Below are 20,044 nucleotides of genomic sequence, written 5' to 3'. Positions count from 1 at the left end.
AAATACATTCAGGGATGGAGACTCAACCACCTCGCCGGGGATCCTATTCCAGTGCTTAACAAACCTTTCTGTAAAAAAGTTTCTCCTGATATCCAACCTAAATCTCCCCTGATGCAACTTGAAGCCATTTCCCCTTGTCCTGTCATCTGGCACCAGCGAGAAGAGACCACTCTCACTACAACCTCCTTTCAGGTATTTGTAAAGAGTAATAAGGTCTCCCCTCAGCCTCCCTTTCCCCAGACCAAACAACTCCCACATCCTCGGTAGATCCTCATATGGGATGTTTTCAAAACCCTTCACCAGCTTCGTTCCCTTCTTTGGACTTGCTCCATCACCTCAACGTCCTTTTTGTATTCAGGTGCCCAAAAATGAACACAGTGCTCGAGGTGGGGCCTCACCAGTGCAGAGTACAGGGGCAGGATCATTTCCCTGGTCCTGCTGGTCACACAGTTTCTGATACAAGCCAGAATGCCATCAGCCTTCTTGGCCACCTGGCACATTGCTGGCTCATATTCAGCTGACTGTCAATCAATACACCAAGGTCCTTTTCTGCCAGCAGCTTTCCAGACAATCTTCTCCAAGCCTGTAGCATTGCCTGGGGTTGTTGTGACCAAAATGCAGGACCCGACACTTGGCCTTACCGAATTCCTCAGCCCAGCAACCCAGGTCCCTCTGTAAAGCCTTTCTACCATCCAGCAGATCAACACTCCCTCCCAACTTGGTGTCATCTGTGAACTTACTGAGAGTGCATTCAATCCCCTCATCAAGATCATTAATAAGATGTTAAACAGGAGTGGCTCCAGCACTGAGCCCTGGGGGACACGACTCATGACTGGCCACCAACTGGATTTATTTCCATTGACCACAACTCTTTGGGCCTGGCCATCCAGGCAGTGTTTAATCCAGCAGAGTATATGTCCATCCAAGTCATGGGCAGCCAGCTTTCCATTAGGATGTTATGGGGGGCAGTGTCAAGGGCTTTAAAGAAGTAAATAGGTAGAATATATCAACAGACTATCCCTCAAGCACTAAGAAGGTCACCTTGTCATAGAATGAGATAAGGTTTGTAAAGCAGGATCTGCCTTCCATGAACCCATGCTGAGTGGGCCTGACTGTCTGGTTTAAACGATCTACAATGGTTCTTCACATTATCCATTCCATGACCTTCCCTAGCATCAAGGTGAGACAGACAGGTCTATAGTTACTGGGATCCTCTTTCCAGCCTTTCTTGAAGATGGGTGTCACATTTGCCAGTTTCCAGTCCAATGGGACATCCCTGGTTAGCCAGGACTTCTGAAAGATGATGGACAGAAGCTTAGCAACCACATCTGCAACCTTGCTTAGCACTTCTGGAATGTAAACCACCTGGCCCCATCGACTTGTGAGTGTCTAGCTTATGAAGCAGGTCCATAATCATTTCCTCATGGATTACACAGGGCCTAATCTGTTCTCCATCTGTCTTCTATCTTAAGAGACTGTGTGTCTAGGGAACAACTGGTCCTGCCATTAAAGACTGAGGCAAATAAAGTATTAATTACCTCAGCTTTTTCTTGATCCTTGGTCACTGTCTTTCCCTCTGTATCTAATAAAGGATGGAGATTCTCTCTAGCCCCCCTCTTGTTGTTGATATATTTATAGTAACATTTCTTGTTATTTTTCAACACAGTGGCCAGGTTTAGTTCCAGTTGGGCTTTGGTTCTGCTGATTTTCTCTCTACACATCCTCACTGTATCTCTGTAATCTTCGTAAGTTGCCTGTCCTCTCTTCCAAAAACCATAAACTTTCTTTTTGTTTCTGAGTTCCAGTCAAAGCTCCCTGCTCAACCAGGAGGGTCTCCTTCCTCGCCAGCTTGTTTTCCATGACTTGGAGATGGTCTGCTCCTGCATGTCTAAAAAAACCTCTTTAAAGTATGCCCAGCCTTCCTGGGCTCCTACATCCTCTAGAAGTTCCTTCCAAGGGACTCTCTCAACCATAGTACAGAAAAGATAAAAGTCTGCTCTTCTGAAGTCCAAGGTGGCAGTTCTGGAGACTGCCCTCCTTGCTTCTCCAAAAATCAAAAACTTGATCATTTCATGGTCATTTTGTCCAAGACAGCCTCCAGCCATTACATCCCCCACAAGACCTTCTCTACTAACAAACAGTAGGTTCAGGAGCGTGCTTCCCCTTGTTGGCTCCCTCGCCATCTGCAACAAGTAGTTATCTTCTACACATTCCAGGAACTTTCAAGATTGTTCTCCCTCTGCTATATTATATTTCCAGCAGACACCTGGGAAGTTGGAGTCCCCCATGAGAACAAGAGGTAGAGATCATGAGACCTTACCTAACTGTCGTATAAAGTACCTTATCCACCTCTTCATCTGTAGCAGACTCCCACGATGATGTCCATCTTATTGACCTTTCCCTTGATTCTAACCCATAAGCTCTCAACCTTGTCATCATCATCATTAATTTCTAGACAATCATACCTCTCCCTAGCACAGAGGGCAACCCCACCACCTCTCCTTCCTTGCCAGTTTCTTTTGAAAAGTTGGCAGCCATCAATGGCAGCATTCCAATTGAGTTATTCCAGCATGTTTCTGTGATGGCAACTACATCACAGGTTTCCATCTGCTCAATGGCCTCTACCTCCTCCTGCTTGGTATCCATTAGCATAGATGCACCTCATCTGGGCCATGTTTTGAGAAGCCCTAATACCCTCTAGACCATACTCAGATGTCTCCAAAGTAACCGACCTCTCACCAGATCTTTTGTTCATGCTGCCACAAGGAATATCATCCTCCTCCTTCACAGTGAAGCAAGATTATAAGTCCTTACTGGCATCCTCCTCTTCCACAAGCACTGTCATGTTGCATTCAGGCTCATCTCTTAATATAATAGTTGACAACTAATAATTGTCCATTTAGTATGAGTCAGCAGTGTGCACAGGTGGCCAAGAAGGGCAACGGCATCCTGGCTTGGGTTAGGAACTCAGTGGCCAGCAGGAACAGGGAGGTGATCATCCCTCTGTACTCAGCTCTGGTGAGGCTGCACCTTGAGTGCTGTGTTCAGTTTTGGGCACCTCACTGTAAGAAGGACACAGAAGTGCTGGAGCGTGTCCAGAGAAGGGCAACAAAGCTCATGAGGGGCCTGGAGCACAAGTCCTGTGAGGAGCAGCTGAGGGAGCTGGGGGTGTTTAGTGTGGAGAAGAGGAGGGCGAGAGGAGACATTATTGCTCTCTTCAGCCACCTCAAGGGAGGTTGGAGAGAGGAGGGAAACAGCCTCTTCTCCTTAGTGAACTGCGATGGGACCAGAGGGAATGGATAGAAGCTGTGCCAGGGGAGCTTTAGGCTGGATGTTAGGAAACATTTTTTCACTGAGGGGATTGTCAGGCATTGGAATGTCCTGCCCAGGACAGTGGTGGAGTCACCATCCTTGGAGGTATTTAAAAGGTGTTTGGACCTGGTCCTTAGGGACATGGTTTAGGAGTTAGCTTATGGTGTTGGTCAAAGGTTGGACTGGATGATCTTGGAGGTCTCTTCCAACCTAAAACATTCTGTGATTCTGTGATCTCTAGTGGCCCCAGTTTCATTCCTGCCCCGCTTCATACCTAGTTTAAAGCCCTATCTATGAGCCATGGCAATGCCTGTCCTTGGACCCTTTAACCCTTGTGGGATTAGCTATACCCACCTCTAGTCCGCAGGCCTGGTCTCCTGTAAATCGAGCCACAGTCAAAAAAGCCAAACCTCTATGCTCAGAGCCAAACTATGCTCAGAGCCACATATTGATCTGAATTTTAATTATTATGTGAATAGAATTTTTAAAAATTTTTTTTTTAAATTCACATACATTATTTTTCACCTAAGAGCTAAAGTAACTGAACTGCATTGCTGAGATAAACTGCTCCTGAAACAGTAATCATGGAAAATTATTTAAGTTACAGATGAGACAAATTTCTCATAAACTACTTTACTGTTCTGCACATTCAAAACTTATAACTTACTATCTTAAAGTTAAATATTGCAGCTCATTGAGCTCCCATGCCTTAAATAAGGAATTCACACTCAAAATTTGTTATAATCACCAAGACCCAATTACTTACAAAAGACAAAACAAAAACTTTGTTTTGAAAGGTGTACATGCTTGTAAAAAATATGCAGCAGAAGAAAAGGGAGTTGGAAATATGATAAGGAAACAGAATTATTTAATAGGTTCCTTTGTTTCATACTATACCACAGCAAAACTGAATAGAAAAGTGAATGACATTTGCATTCCAGTTGCTACTCCTTTCAAGATGACTGATAATAATTTGGCTTCTGCTTCATCGCATGAACAATTTTAGAAGTTATGCTGTAAAAATAAATATAATTCACCCCTCCTAACATTAAAATGCACTATAGATGAGCTACTTGCACACACATATAAACTGTGCATTTAGTATTGGTGTTGTGAGACTTAGTTCCAGTTTCTAAACTCTAAAACTTGCTCTTAAATTATTTTCAAGTACATCTAATGGAGCTTTTTTAAAAAAAAAAGAATGTTTCAAGCACCCACAGAGAACTGAAAACTTTTCAACCATATACTCAATCTTCTCTGTAATCCTTTTGAATTTCATCAAAACTTAAAACTGGTTGGGTTCAAATATCAATTTGCTAAAATTTATGAAAGGAGTCTCTGAGGAGGGATGAAGTCAATTTAATTCAACAAAATAGTCAGCTCTAGGCTTCAGAGATGTAAGAAAGTTCTCTTACACAGTTCACAGCACCACAGTATTTAAAGGATCAAGCCAATCCTCATAAAAAATCTCCCAGAATCACTATATTCAAAAATTCTTTCTTAATGACTTCTTCCTATCAGTGGAAGGCTAACTGTGATGGAGTAAATCATTTTGATCAGTAGAGGACAGATGGTTTATGTGAAACTGGGAGCTTAATATCGGGACAGAAACCCACCCTCTTGCCCCTGGTGTTTGCATGGGCACTTACCAGGGGGTTAACAGATAAGGCAGGATTTACTCCAGCCGGCCTCCTGGGCATATTGGTCCCACGTGACAGTATGTCCCAAGCATAAAATGGGGAGAAAACTGAGAAGAGGTGGGGAGAATGACTTTCGGGGGATCACTGTTGTTGTTTTCATGGAAAGAGTCCCATTAAATTTTCTACTACTCCAAATGTGATTGTAGAGGAGGCTTGCTTTGTGAGTCCTGCTGCTTATGATAAGTTCAGGATATGATAAGTTTCATAAGTTACTTGTATCTGCATGTTTATAGTTGGGATGGTGCAATAAACTGCTTCTAATAGGCTGATAAGAAGATAGTATTTGTGTTGATGTATCTCAGACCTAATGAAAACACTAACATATAAAAGGATATCTTGTTAAATGCAAACATATTCAAGCAAATTAAGAGGCCACCTTGGGAAGCACAATGCACTATATAAATGGATTAAAAACTTATTTTCTGTAGACATAGTAAAATAACACCCATGTTTTTAGTTAGAAAGCAAAATGATTTTAGGATTAGGAGGCATGCTGAAATATTACCATTAAAAAGTACATAGAGGAAGAGCACTTTGTGTCAAAATAGATCAGTTCCTAAAGAAAGAGATCATGGAGTTGGGTTAAGAAAGTTAAAACACCCAAAGAATTCTATCTGGCCAGGACATCAAGAGTAACAAAAAAAGCTTCTACAGGTTTATAGAAAAAAAGTCTGGGGGAAAAAAAAGGGCCCTCTCCAGAAAGAAACAGGAGACCTGGCCATGGGGGATATGAAGAATGCTGAGGTACTCAACAGCTTTTTTGCTTCAGTCTTCATTGGCAAGTAACACCACCCAAGCTGCAGGAGGCAAAGGGAGGGACTGGAAGAAGAAAGACTCTGCCACTGTAGGAGAAGAGCAGGTTTGAGACCACTGAGTACAAGTCCATGAGACCTGATGAAATCCATTGCAGCTCCTGAGGGAACTGGTGGATGAAGTTGCAAAGCCACTTTTCATCATATTTCAGAGGTCATTTCAGAGGCACTTTGGTGAAGTTCCCACTGACTGGAAAAGAGGAAACATAACCCCCATTTTCAAAAAGAGAAAACAGGAAGAGCCAAAGAGCTCTTTGTCAGTCCAGTCAGTCACACTTCTATTCCTGGCAAGATCAAGAAGCAGATCCTCCTGAAGTCTCTGCTTAGGCATATAGAAAATAAGGAGATGGTTAGTGGCAGCAAACGTGGCTTCACCAAGGGCAAATTAACCTCACAAAATTCTTGACCTTTTATGATGGGGTCAAAGTGTCAACAGGTAAGGGAAGAGCATCTGACATCATCTACGTGGATTTGTGCAATGTTCAACAGTGTCCCACATGACATCCTGGCCTCTAAACTGGGAAGACTGGGACTGAACGGGTGGGCCACTCAGTGGCTAAGGAACTGGCTCAATGGTCACACTCAAAAAGCTGTGGCCAGTGGCTCAATGTCCAGAGGGAGATTTGTGACGAGTTTGTACTGGGACTGGTGGTGGTAAATACCTTTGTCAGCACCTTGGATGGTGGGATTGAAAGCACTCTCAGCAAGGTTAGGGACAACCCCAAGATGTGTGATGCGGCCAACACACAGGAGAGAAGGGAGGCCATCCAGAGGGATGAGGACAGGCTTAAGAACTGGGCTGATGACAACCTCATGAAGTTTACTAATGCCAAGTGCAAGGTCCTGCACCTGGGTTGGGACAATACCCAGCAAAAATACAAGATGGGTGGAATATGGGTTGAGAACAGTCCTGAGGAAAAGGACTTGGGGATGTTGGTTGATGATGACCTAATAATGAGGTGTCCCTTTTCCATGCAGCAGGGCTGGAACTACATGATCTGTAAGGTCCCTTCGAATCCAAACCTTTTTATGACTGAATAGTACATCAGTTTAGAAAAGGCTCTTGAAAAATCAATTTTTTTCATGTGTGAATTATCATTATTTATCTGTCAAGCTGATAATGTCTGCACAGAAAGATTCCTAAGTATTTCCTCTTTAAATCTGAACTTTTATTGACTTCATAATGGTCACAACTCAGATGCAGACATGATTTTGTTAGATTGGACAGGACTATCAGGCAGTAATTGTGAGATGGAGAAAAGCATAAACACCACATTAATATAAAAAAGTTTTCTTAGGTAAACTGACTTCATGCATTCATTATTAGAAGTTGTTAGAATTTCCATCTCTAAAGATCCTACCCAAAGATTAAAACATATTTAGATGAAAATGTCTGTAATAAACTTTATAGGAGAATCTGTCAGAAGTGCATGGTATAGAAGCACAGTTATACTGCCACTAAACAATTACTCTAGCATATGTATCAGAAGTCAACTGAAGAAGCAAAGGAAGTGGTGTGGAACTAAAGCTATGTCTAGTTGTTGCGATTTGTTTACGCCAGCTGATTCTACTAGAAATGCAACAATTAAGCTGCTGAGAGGCAATTACCAGAAGAGGGGAAGAAACACCACCACTGCTGGGCCAAATATATAAATTTTTAAAATCACTACTTCATTAGCTAGTGTATAGAGTTTTTTATTCACATTTGGTTAATCAATAAAAATAATCCATCTGGTTATTCCATCTTCAGTGCAGAAACCTATTGAGCACAGGTACTTTGCACATTTGCAAAGATCCTTCTTTGAGCTTACAGAATAGAAAAGTAAAAAGATAATTAGCAATAAACTCTTGAGAGATGACAATGTTAGAAGAAGGGAGAACACAAAAAAAAATAATGTAGTCAAAGGTAAGTAAGTGAGAAAGACAAAACAAGGAAACTACAGTTGAGGATGGAGAGAAGATAAAAACTGTATTTCACAAATAATATTTCCAGTACATGTTCTTTCCTTTGTGGAAACAAAAGCAAAAAAAATTCTAGCTTATCAGAGCAAAATATTTGTTTCAACTGGAAGCTTAACTCTGCATTGCACATACACCCACTCCTTTCCTTTCCTATCTATCTATGGACATGCAGTCTGTCAGCTTGCCCAATAATCATTATTTACTTCTTTACTTATATTTTGTAGTTTATAATAATTTCAAGGGAAAAAAATACTAGAGTATCAATATAGTTTTACTCAAGAAACACATTTTTTTAATGTCGTTATCTTCACTAAAAAAATAATGAAAATTAACCCTGAGTATTTCTTCTTTTTCTAAAACATACAGTGTTTTCACTACCATTTAGCTCTATGATTCATCGGCACTGTAATGCACATTTTTAAGTGCCAATATTTTTAAAGAGACCTAAGATTACTGGAGGGAAAATACAGTAATAATAAACCACTCAATTTTTATACATCTGTCAGCCCCAAGCAGTTTTATGACAGAGGCCAGTGCTGTAATCTCAAGTTTACACACTGGAAGCTGAAAAACAAAAGGGACCTAGCTTGGCACAGCCTAGTGGGACACACTCACAGGCTATGTAAAGCAAAGAATAGATTTCCACATTCTCTAAGAACATGGCACTGGAATTATTACCAAGCACTTATGAAACACTAGTTAAGAACATAGCACAAAATTTACAGCAAAAAATACATGATGGTTAGAATAAAAACAAACAAACAAACAAACAAAAAAGTCATCAAGAGATGAATTCTGGAAAAGACAGATGTAGCAGTTAAAGGTCATGTTACTGCTCCCCAAATATCTGTTTCAACGCCCTGCTGGAGCTTATTTTCTCCAAAGAACTGTAGAAATGGAACGTGTCTGTGCCAGATGCTTCAGTGCAATTCAGAGTTTTAGCTAAAAATTGCCTGCTGTACTACAAGGATGTAACACCTGCCAGAACAGTCAGGTGGAAAGAATACCATAGCCAGTTCAGTAAGATTAACCAGATTAATAGCTTCAGAGTATCCAACACAATGTCCTAGTCACTGCAAATCTCTTACTCACTCTTTTTCTTCTCAATATAACAAATGGCAACACCACACTTGCCTATATTACGTGCATATATACCTCAGATTAAAGTAGCAATAAATGTAAAGCAAAATACATTATTATTATGAAAAAAAAGTCACTCATACGTGAGAATACTTAGCAAACTTTAAAGACAACACCATATCAGAATCAAAGAATAGTTTGGGGTGGAAGGGACCTTTAAAGGTCATCTAGACCTACCCTCTTGCAATAATCAGGGACATACAGCTTTGGAGCCTACAGCACAGGAAGATACAGACCTGTTGGAGAGTGTCCAGAGAAGGGCCACAGAGATGATCAGAAGGCTGAAGCACTTCTGCTATGAAGACAGGCTGAGATAATTAGAGTTATTCAGCCTGGAGAAAAGAAAGCTACGGGGAGACCTTATAGCACTTTACAGCACATGAAGGGGGCCTAACAGGAAAGTCGGGGTGGGGATTTTCACCAGAAAGGGTAGTGACAGCACAAGGGGTAATGGCTTTAAAGTGTAAGAGGGGCCATTTAGGTCAGATATTAGGAAACAACTCTTCACCATGAGGGTATTTAGACACTGGAATAGGTTGCCTTGGGAGGTTATTGATGCCCCTCCCCTGAAAATGTTTAAGGTCAGGTTGGATGAAGCCTTGTGCAGCCTGGTCTAGTGAGAGGTGTCCCTGCCCATGCAGGGGGGTTTGGATCTTGATGATCTTTAAGATCCCTTCTAACCCTAACCATTCTATGATTCTATGATCTTTCACTAGATCAGGTTGCTTTGTCCAGCCCAACCTGGAATGTTTCCAGGAAAGGAGCACCTACCACCTCTCTAGGAAACCTGTTCCAATGTTTTACCACTCTCATCCTACGTACTTATATGTAGTCTGAATCTACTCTTTTTCAGTTTAAAACCAATATCATCTGTTCTATTGATACAGAGCCTATTTAAAAGGCTGTCCAGATGTTTCTTATAAGCCCTCTCTCACAATCAAAAGGTCATACTAACAGAGCCTTTTCTTCTTCCACCCATAAAACCACAACTCTCTTAGCCGTTCTTCTTAAGCAAGGTGTTCCATCCCTCTGACCATTTTCATAGCCAACCTCTGGACTTGCTCCAAGGGTTCCATGCCCTTCTTATGTCAGGGGCATCTTCATGGCCCTACTCGAGATCCACTCCAACACATCCATGTCTTTCCTGTGTTGAGGACCCCAGAACTGTACACAATACCCCAGGAAGAGTTGAACCAGATCAGAGCAGAGGAGGAGAATCACCTCCCTTGACCTGCTGGACATGCTAATTTAGACATGACTCAGGCTACAGTTGGCTTTCTGGGCTGTAAGTACACACTGTTGGTTCCTGTTGAGTTTTTCATCAAATAGTAGCCCCAAGTCTTACTCTCGAGGGCTGCTCTCAATCCCCTTCATCTCCCAGACTGTACCGATACTGTGGGTAGCCTTGGCCCAGGCATAGGAGCTTGTTTTTTACTTATGGAACTGCATTTATTTCACATTAGTCTACTTTTCCAGCTTTTCCAGATCCCTCTGGATGGCATTCCATCCCTTAGGCATGTCAACCACACCACTCAGCTTGATGTGGTCTGCAAACTTGCTACAGGTGCACTCGATCCCACTGTTTATGTCTCTAAGGGAGATAATAAACACCACTCATTCCAGTATGGACCCCTGTGGGATACCTTTTTTCACCAATCTCGCCACTATCCTCCAGATTGGATCATCCAGCCAATTACTCATCCACTGAAAAGTCCATCCATCAAATCCATTTATTCTGAATGCAGAGAAAAGGATGCTGTAGGGAACCACGTCATATATGTTACAGCTTGGATAGATGACATCTGTCACTATTGGCTTGTCCATAGGAGAATACTAGGTTGGTCAGGCAGGACTTAGCCTTAATGAAACATTGCTGACTGTCCTGAATCATATCCCTGTCCTCCATGTATCTTAACATAAAATCACAGAATCATTGAATGGTTTGGGTTGGAAGGGACACCTAGTCATCAAGTTCCAATCCCCCTGCACAGGCAAGGGATACCTTCCACTCAACCAGGTTGCTCCAAGCCCCATCCAACCTGGCCTTCAGCACTTACAGGCAGCAAGCAGACACAATCTCCCTGGGCAACCAGTAACAGTGCCTCACCACTCTCACCATCAAGAATTTCTTCTAAAGTCTAGCCTAAACCAACCTTCTTCCAGTTTAAAGCCATTATCCTTTGTTCTATCACTACATGCCTTTGTTAAAAGTCTCTCCTCAGCTTTCCTGCAGTCCTTCTTCAGGTACTGGGAAGCTGCTATTACATCTCTCTGGAGCCTTCTCTTCTCCAGGCTGAACAATCCCAACCTCCTCTGCCTGTCCTCATAGAACAGGTGTTCCAGCTCTCTTGATCATCTTCATAGCCCTCCTCTGGACTTGCTCCAAGAGCTCCATGTCCTTCTTGTGTTGGGGGCTCCAGAAGTGAACACAGTACTCCAGGTGGAGCAACACAAGAACAAGCTAGAAAGGGAGAATCACCTCACTGGACCCACTGGCCACGCTTCCTTTGATGCAGCCCAAGATATGTCTGGTTTTCTGGGCTGTAAGAGCACATTGCTGACTCACATTGTGCATCTCAACAAACAACATGCCCAAGTCATTTCCTTCAGGACTGTTCTCAATCCCTTTTCCACACAATCTGTGTTTGTGTTTGGGGTCACTCCAACCCATGTGCAGGACCTTGCACTTGGCCTTGTTGGTCTCCATGATGCTGACCTGTCAAGGTCCCTCTGGATAGGCTCCCTTCTAAATATTTGTGTGTTATAGGAGGGCTGCACAGCTGCATCAAAACACCTCAATTTTCACCAAGCATATTTTCTTTAAATATGTTCTTCACTTAACTACTTCAGATCCCTCTAACAATTTTTATGTTTACCAGAACTCATATTCAATATCTATTTCTAGAGCTGTCTTTACCTGTTACAAGAAGTTCCATTTTCCCATCTGAACTTTAAAAAAAAAATTATTAGCTATAAGTAATAATTTCCATTTGAGATACATTTTTCCTCTGTTGTCCATAATGTTTGCATGATCCCTGAATTTGCTTTCTGTTATGAACCATAATTAATATAATATGTTAACTTCATCCTAGTCATTCATTTTATTGAAGCTTCTATTATTTTTTGCAGGTTTGCTCAAGCTAGTTTTCCCACACATCATTATTCTTACATAAAAGAAAGAGAAATCAAATTAATAAAATAAAAAGATGGATATATATAAATTGTATATGCACAGGCAGTATTATGGAGCAGATGGGGATCTGTGTAAATCTCTTGTACTAAGAAGTCTGCATGTCCAGTTACAGAATTTTGTTTTGTTTGCTATGTAATCTCAAGCAATTAGGCATTTTAAAGACTTTTGAACTGAACAGTATTACTATTTCTGAGAAAAAGTATCATCCCTTGATGATACTGCCACACTGCTTCTACATAAGAAAAAGTGAATGTGTCTGCTCAAATAATGTATAGTTCATTTATCTTGTGAGGTTTCTGTTCACGACATGTACACATTTATCTTGACTGATACCTATGGTTTGACAATAGTCAGTCAAACCCAGTGATGACTAGATACAAGTAGTTACAATACTTACATTGGTGAGGTGAATGACTCCTTTCGAAGTAACAGAGCAGCCCATAAAACCAACATACTGCAGCTCAGGACAATGTTCAGCAAAAGCTTTCACAGACTGATCTGTCACCTACAGGAAAGATACACAGGTAGTAGTTGAACAGGTGATACAGCACACACATAATACAGCCTAACTAATTTCTCCGACAAGCTGCTCATTTATACTTTTATTATTAGTATTACCACTACTGAAAACATCGGATATACATAAATATCTATATAAGTGCATGGAAAGGAAGAAAAGAAATCATTTTTGGTAAAGGGGAGTAATCTTCTTGGAGGAGGAGAAGAAATGCAAGAAAAGAAAAAATGACAGCCACAAATGCAAATGTTGCTATCCTGCTGATCCATATATAACACAAGAGACTGTTCTATCCATTATTCTCATAAGCTATATATAAACATGAAGACAAGAAATTATGTTACTGCCATCTTATGCTATACCCACCATAGGGTCAGGACATAATTTTAGTTGTGTGATATCTTATTTCCGTTTTCTAAGTATTTTTACTAAAACATAGCAATTGATAGTATTGTAATACTAAAGATGGTATTACAGATGTTTCCCACATCAGATTTGTATCTCATGGTAACACACCAGTCACTTACCAGTTGTTTCCTAGTTTATTTTTCTGATCTATTTATTTCTACTATTATTTTTCTTTATAATTGAGTTTGTCTAATAAAATTTAATAATTACGAAACATAATCCACTGCTTAAATGTAATGATTTGTAGATACACTAAATATTCAAAAGGACAACATTCTGTGACCTTTGTGAAGAATATAATACTGATAAGTGTACACCTAAGACATCTGCATATCTTACTTTAAACTTGTACTTTCCAGCCAAAGTATTCAGGAATGTCTCATTATGTCTGGAATTGTTAATCCTGAATGCTGAGGACATTCTGGGTTTGTAATGATGTCTCTTTGTTATCACAGAACTCAGAAGCAACACAAGTTTTGAAATACCTGGTCAACAGCAGAGCTTCCAGTGAACACATACATGAGAATATTATTCATGCTGTGCTGCTGAAAACCTTTATGTACAGTTCCAGCTGACTAACCTCTCACTTAACTGCACACTGGCAGAATATGGTGACCTTGGCAAAGACTCTGGCAAAATGATTTCTGAAGATAGCCCAGAGGTAAGGAAGCCCAACAAGATTACATGTACAGTACCACACATAAGTTACTTTGGTTTCAGGTTACTGAATATGGTTTATAGGGCTAATGAAGCTTTCTCAAAGGAACAATTTCTTAGCGAACAAAGATTTTACATCAATAAAGATGTTAAACAGACATGGTACTACCACTGAGCCCTGAGGAATGCCACTTGTAACCTGCTGGCAACTGGATTTAACTCCACTGATCACCATTCTTTGGGCCCTTTCACCCAGCTGGTGCTGATCCAACAGATCCTATGCTCATCCAGGCCACGAGCAGCCAGTTTTTCCACAAGAATTCTATGGGGAACAGTGTCAAATGCTTTCTGAAAGTCTAGACAGACAATATCCACAGCCTTTGTCTCATCCAATAGTCAGGTCATCTTGTCACAGGAGATCAGGTTCATCAGGCAGGACCTGCCTTTCATAAACCCATGCTGTCTGGGTCTCATCCCTTGGTTGTCTTCTATATGACTTTTTTGGTTGTCTTCTATATGACTTTTCTTCCAGCTCACATGGCTGAATGTCCAGGGAACAGTTCATTCCACTGCTAAACACCAAGTCAAAGCAGGTGTTCAGCACCTGTTCCTCATCATTTGTTACTATGTTTCCCCCTGCATCCAATAAAGGATGAAGATTTTTCCCTGATCTTCCTATTGTTTTTAATGAATTTATAGAAATCTTTTTTATTACCCCTAACAGCTGTAGCTGGGTAGAGCTCAACCTGCTCTTCGGCCCTCTTAGTTTTCTCCCTGCATAGTTCCACTACATCTTTATATTCTTCACGAGAGACCTGCCCCCTCCTCCGAAGGTCTTAGACTCTCCTTTGGCTCTTGAGGTCCCCATTTAGCCATGCCTGCCTCCTTCCCTGCCTACTTATTTTTCAGTACATTGGGACAGCCTGCTCCTGTGCCTTTAAAACTTCTTTCTTGAAGTCTGTCCAGCCTTCCTGGCCTCCTATATCCTTCAGGGCAGCCTCCAAGGGACTCTGTCAGTCTTCTGAACAGGTCAAAGTTTGCCCTTGGGAAGTCTAAGGTGGCAGTTTTACTAACCCCCAATGATCAAAGACTCAAATCATCTCATTGATCACTGTGCCCCAGATGGCCTCCAGCCCTTATTTCCCCCACAGGTTCTTCCCTGTTCCCAAGAAGCAGGTGCAGGGCACCTTCCCTGGTCAGCTCACTTACCAGCTGTGTGAGGAAGTTATCTTCCACACATTCCAGGAGCCTCTTGGATTGTTCCCTCTCTGCTGTGTTGTATTCCCAGCAGATACCTGGGCAATCAAAGTTCCCCACAAGAACAACAGCAAGTGTCTGTGAAATTTCTCCCAGCTGCTTATAGAAAGCTCTATCTACCTCGGTGCTTTGGCTGGGAGGTCTATAGCAGACTCCCACAGTGATATCAGCTTTATTGGCCCTCAACCTAATCCAAACATTCTTAACACTGTCATCACTGTACTCACTGCATTCTCTAATATACAATTAGAAACAAATGTTTCAGAAACTTCTGAAAGGGAAGTAACAAAGCTAAATTTAAAGCTCAAGTAAGACTGAAAAGAACTATTTCCCTGTTTAATTAGATACTCTTCCTTTTATTATCTGCAGTGCCTAGCACACATTGCTTATATACATAATTGAACTTCTCCAGTTAAACTCACAGATGCAGGCCAGCTCAAGTTTATTTCTACTTAGGCTTGTGACAGAAATAGTACCCTCTTTTAATGTTTGGCTGTGTTTTATGCTCCAAAGAGATAGCCTGGTCTGCAGAATGAAGGAAAGGTAAGTGGCTAATGGAAAAACTTCATGGAAAATTAGCAATAGCATGTAGGCTATGCAATCTCAATCCTGTCTCTAATGTAATATGTAACCATATGTTATATTATCCTCAAAGGCTTCTCCACCACGCAGGAAATGGAACAGGTACACTAAATGTATATTACAAATGGGGCTTCTGGAAATTAACAAGTATTTTGAAATACAAACAACTAACACTCAGACATACTATACAAGCAGATTAGACCACTATAATCTAAAGCTATATTATGATAGAAAACATACTGAACTTCTACAGAAATGACAACAAAGATAGAGAAATTCACAGACAATTCTTTTATAGACCTCCTCAAGAATCCTTAATAACTGGACTGCCTAGCCAACCTCTACTGACTTTCATTCAACCTGTCTTGCTTCATGTTGGTCTTGCTTTGAAAAAGTAATACAGGATGATGAGGACAGATTTGTAAGTTATGCACTAAAGCACTGTGAATGGGAAATACAGTGGTCTGGAACTAATTGCACAGATTTTGCTTCTATGAAAAAGATCTATGACAAGTGAGATATGGATTGATCATTTTCTTGTTATGTATTGCAGCCTATTATATATGAATGCACTTCTGCACTGTTTCACAGAAATTCAGTATTTTTACTATTTTGCCTTAGATTCTTATTTTACATTCTATTCAATAACAGAAGGAGCAAAAAGGAGTATTTCTGAAGCAAAGATAAGTCAAAAAGGAAGTCTAAGGTGCAAACCACTTAACATTCCAACTAAAAACCTTTGTACCTAATAAGAACTCAGAGAAGCTCAAATAGAAATAAAAAAGAGATAGAAATATAATTAGCACCTGGTACAGAATGAAGACCACATTCTCTTATTTAAACAGAGTAATGTAAGTAGATTTTATTGTACAATTTTTTCAGCATCCACTGCAGAAGTCAGCACTAATGCTAAAAGAAATCCTGTTTCTCCTAGTTCCTTACTCCATCCTTGTGTACTCCATGTGTTCCTTACACAATTTAATCATCATTATTCTGGGGTAGCAAGAACCAAACGTCAGGGAGGACTCAGTAGATGGTTCTTGCACTCTCCTCTGCTCTTGTGAGACCCCACCTACGTCCAGTTCTGGAGTCCCCAGCATAACAAGGACATAGAGCTCCTTGAACACGTCCAGAGGAGAGACACAGAAATTATCAGAGGGATGAGCACCTCCCCTATGAAGACACGCTAAGGAAGCTGGGGTTGTTCAGCCTGAAGGAGTTGACCATATAGAGGCTTTCCAGTATCTGAAGGGGGCCTACAAGAAAGTTGGGGTAGGATTTCTTGCATGGATGTGTAGTAAAAGGACAAGGGGAAATGGTTTAAAACTTGAAGAGGGGAGATTTATGTTAGACATTAGGAAAAACTTATTTCCTGTGAGGGTGGTAAGATGCTGGCACAGGTTGCCCAGAGGAGCTGTGGCTGCCCCGTCCCTAGAAGTGTTGAAGGGCAGGCTGGATGGGGCCTTGGGTGACCTGGCCTAGTGGTAGCTGTCCCTGCCCATGGCAGTAAATGATCTTTATGGTCCCTTCCAACCCTAGCTGTTCCAATTCTACAACTTACTAAAATTCAGTATTGTTTGAAAAGAGGTAAGTCTACAAAAAACTCATCTGCTAACTCAGTCCTAAAACTTTCATGTGCTACCTCTGCATTATTATACTTTACAGATATACATGCCCACATTCAACCTAATCAAGAATCAGCCCTGAATGAAAATCCGCTCCCCAGTCTCCTCCCAGGAAGGTGGTGGAATCACTATCCCCGGAAGTATCTAAAAACTGTGTAGGTAACACACTTCAGGACATGAAATATATACATTATTTTACTAGGGGCAGGAGGGTGAATGTTTACAGTTGGGCACGGTAATACAATAGGTCTTTTCCAATTGTGACAACATTTTTCTTGGATGAAAAAAATGCAGCAACAACTTAAATAAGTAATGACCTCCACAGAATATAGTTAAAAAGTTATTAAACTTTTTTAAGGAAGGTAGAAATAAATATAAGAATTAAAAGACAGGAAAAGAAGTGGCAAAGACAAAGATATCGATAAACTGATTGAAAGGAGAATAATTGAGCTGGGCAAGGTGTACAGTTACAAGGAAAATATTGAATAGTTCTATTAAGAAGAAAATGCAATCCCCCAAAAGCAGAATGGAACAAACTGTATTTTCAAAGTTGTAAGTATAATCATTAATGAGACTAACACACCTGCTCATGAAGAACTGGATGAATTTGAAGAGTGTACTAAATCATACAGGATGAAACTGAAGAGTCACTAGACTAGACAAAGTCACTAGAACTTGTGTTACAAACTCAGATCTTATTGCCTGAAACACATCAGAGTTTCACTACACACACAATTACAGATTAATATTACAACTACCAAATACATGCAGCCATACAAAAGAAATTCCAAGGAGTCTAGATTGCTAAGCAGAATTGAATGAACACTACTACGCAGGAAAATTTTGGAACAGTGTTGTAATCTCATCAGCCATTCTGCTGAAACAGCACTAAAACAATAGAGTAATAGAGCATAAAAACATAACTCCATTGTAGTCATGGCTGCCAGAAGATTTGCTTAGTGGTTTTACTTTTTACTCTTCTCCATTACTTAAAATGCAAAATAGTTCTCCAGTTCACAATAACACATCGCTTGGAAACCCTACCAGCTCAAAAACAAGAATTAAAAAGAAAAAACTAACCCAAAACCAGCTACACCCACCAGTTAGAGTGACCGCATATATCAGTAAGCAACTAGCAGAAAATTGTTTCAAAAATCAGAATGTGTAGTTAACTAGGAAAGTACCAAATTTGGTACCTCCCCAAAATGTGTATGTGACAACAATGAAGCCTTATATGGTAACTGTCTTCAAAGGAGTGAAACATGAAAAGACTGCTTTTTTTGAAGGAAAAGCACTGTACCCTTGCTATATAGTGGAAAACTTTTATTACAAAAATGTGAATCACATCTATACTAATGAGTGGTTAGTTTTTTTGATTTAGGGTTTTAATTTCATGAGATCTACAGGATGAAACTTCATTTCTAGGTACTACAAAGTCTCGTGGTAATTTTCGTACGGCACATAGCTCTAGGAAGTGGCCTGCAGAAATATATTTAAGCCAAGGTCTATGAAATGTGCTTGTGAAGCCACCTAAAATGGACAGGAAAACAGGAACATCTAAATAGGTGACAGTGACTTCTTCCTAAAATGGCTGTCTTCCCCCAAAGTTATAACTGTTAGACTGAGAAACATCCTATATCCAAATAAGCTGCCTTATTTTGCAGCTTTTTATTTCCTCATTATTCACTGCACTGCAAGAACCCCAGGGAACTGGATATGCAGTTTATTCAAAACACTCTTGTTGCTGGAAGAATATGAAAACAGTATCCCAGCTTCACTGTGAAATGACCTTGACGATGTATCTGTATACCTTTTATCAGAGACTAATAAAATCTGTAAAGATGCTTTCTGAAATGACTGACTGCATTCTTCACTGCTCCAGTTACCTCAAACTAAATTGCCTGTCATTATGACTTTTTTAAGTGCAGTTTCTTAATTTTTTCCTTAGACTTTCAACAGTGATCTTACAGCAGACTGAAAGTGTTTCTGGATCAATAACATGCAAGAATAAAATACTGCATTCTAACATGAAGTATTTTTAATCTTTCTGCTTATGAGGCACTGTAGCAAAAAATTATCAGAGAACATAATTTCTGTGTTACATATAAATAATATCCAAAGCTAGTTCACATATACCCAGCACCATAACTGCCCATGAATCATACAAATACTGAATTTGTATATCCCAACGGACAAAAAAGAAAAAGGTAATAAAGAAATGGTAACCAACACATATATTTTAGGCCAACCTGATCAAAGACAGCCTGTCCTGCTGAGCTAGTCAAGTGTGCATGACCTGTTTTTTCCTGACATTGAGTTCAGGCACACTGCATAATGCAATAATAACCAGAAGGGCTCTCAGAGGAGCCAGAAAAGATTGGCAGCAATGTCTGTATTACTTTCAGTCTTTAAAATCTGTACACCTTAATTTGCATGGGAATGCAGTTAATCAGGTCATTATGACTACGACAGTGTACTTTAGGACAGGGTACTCAGGAAGGTACTGTACCTCTCCGTACAAAGAACAGTAAATATCCTTCAGATCTGGAAGTTCCTCATTCACAGCCAAGTTCACAAATGTCACAGGTCCAAATGCTCTAAGAGAACCTCTCGTCAATAATTCGCAAAGGCAAAGCTGAGAGAACTGCCACTTTGTTCTCTAAAAATGGGACCAAACAGAAGGCAGCCTCCAACAGAAACTTAAACTTTTGGACAGGTGCAGACATCAAATAAGAATTATTGATTTGTACCAGCTACAGGTACTGCAAAAGATTTCACACTAAACTGTTAAAAAAACAAACCTGACTGTTGTGTGCAAATCACAGTTGGCTGCCAGACACTCATCCAGACACTCTCTCTCATGCCCTCCCCTTATCAGA

At 40.5% G+C, this 20,044-nt stretch overlaps 1 protein-coding gene across 1 annotated transcript in view; it reads right to left on the bottom strand.

Moving 5' to 3' along the window:
- The window catches only part of FBXL17 (F-box and leucine rich repeat protein 17), a 243,167-nt gene that overhangs the window by 167,772 nt on the left and 55,351 nt on the right, over positions 1-20,044 (bottom strand). Inside the window, exon 5 of the mRNA XM_030466773.1 lies at positions 12,517-12,624. Coding sequence (XP_030322633.1) covers positions 12,517-12,624 — 108 coding nt within the window. The remainder of the gene's footprint in view (positions 1-12,516; positions 12,625-20,044) is intronic.

This window comes from Calypte anna, chromosome Z (genome assembly GCF_003957555.1).
Source record: "Calypte anna isolate BGI_N300 chromosome Z, bCalAnn1_v1.p, whole genome shotgun sequence".
NCBI lineage: Eukaryota > Metazoa > Chordata > Aves > Apodiformes > Trochilidae > Calypte > Calypte anna.
Note: the sequence above shows the minus strand (reverse complement) of the source record. Positions and strands in the feature narration are given on the sequence as shown.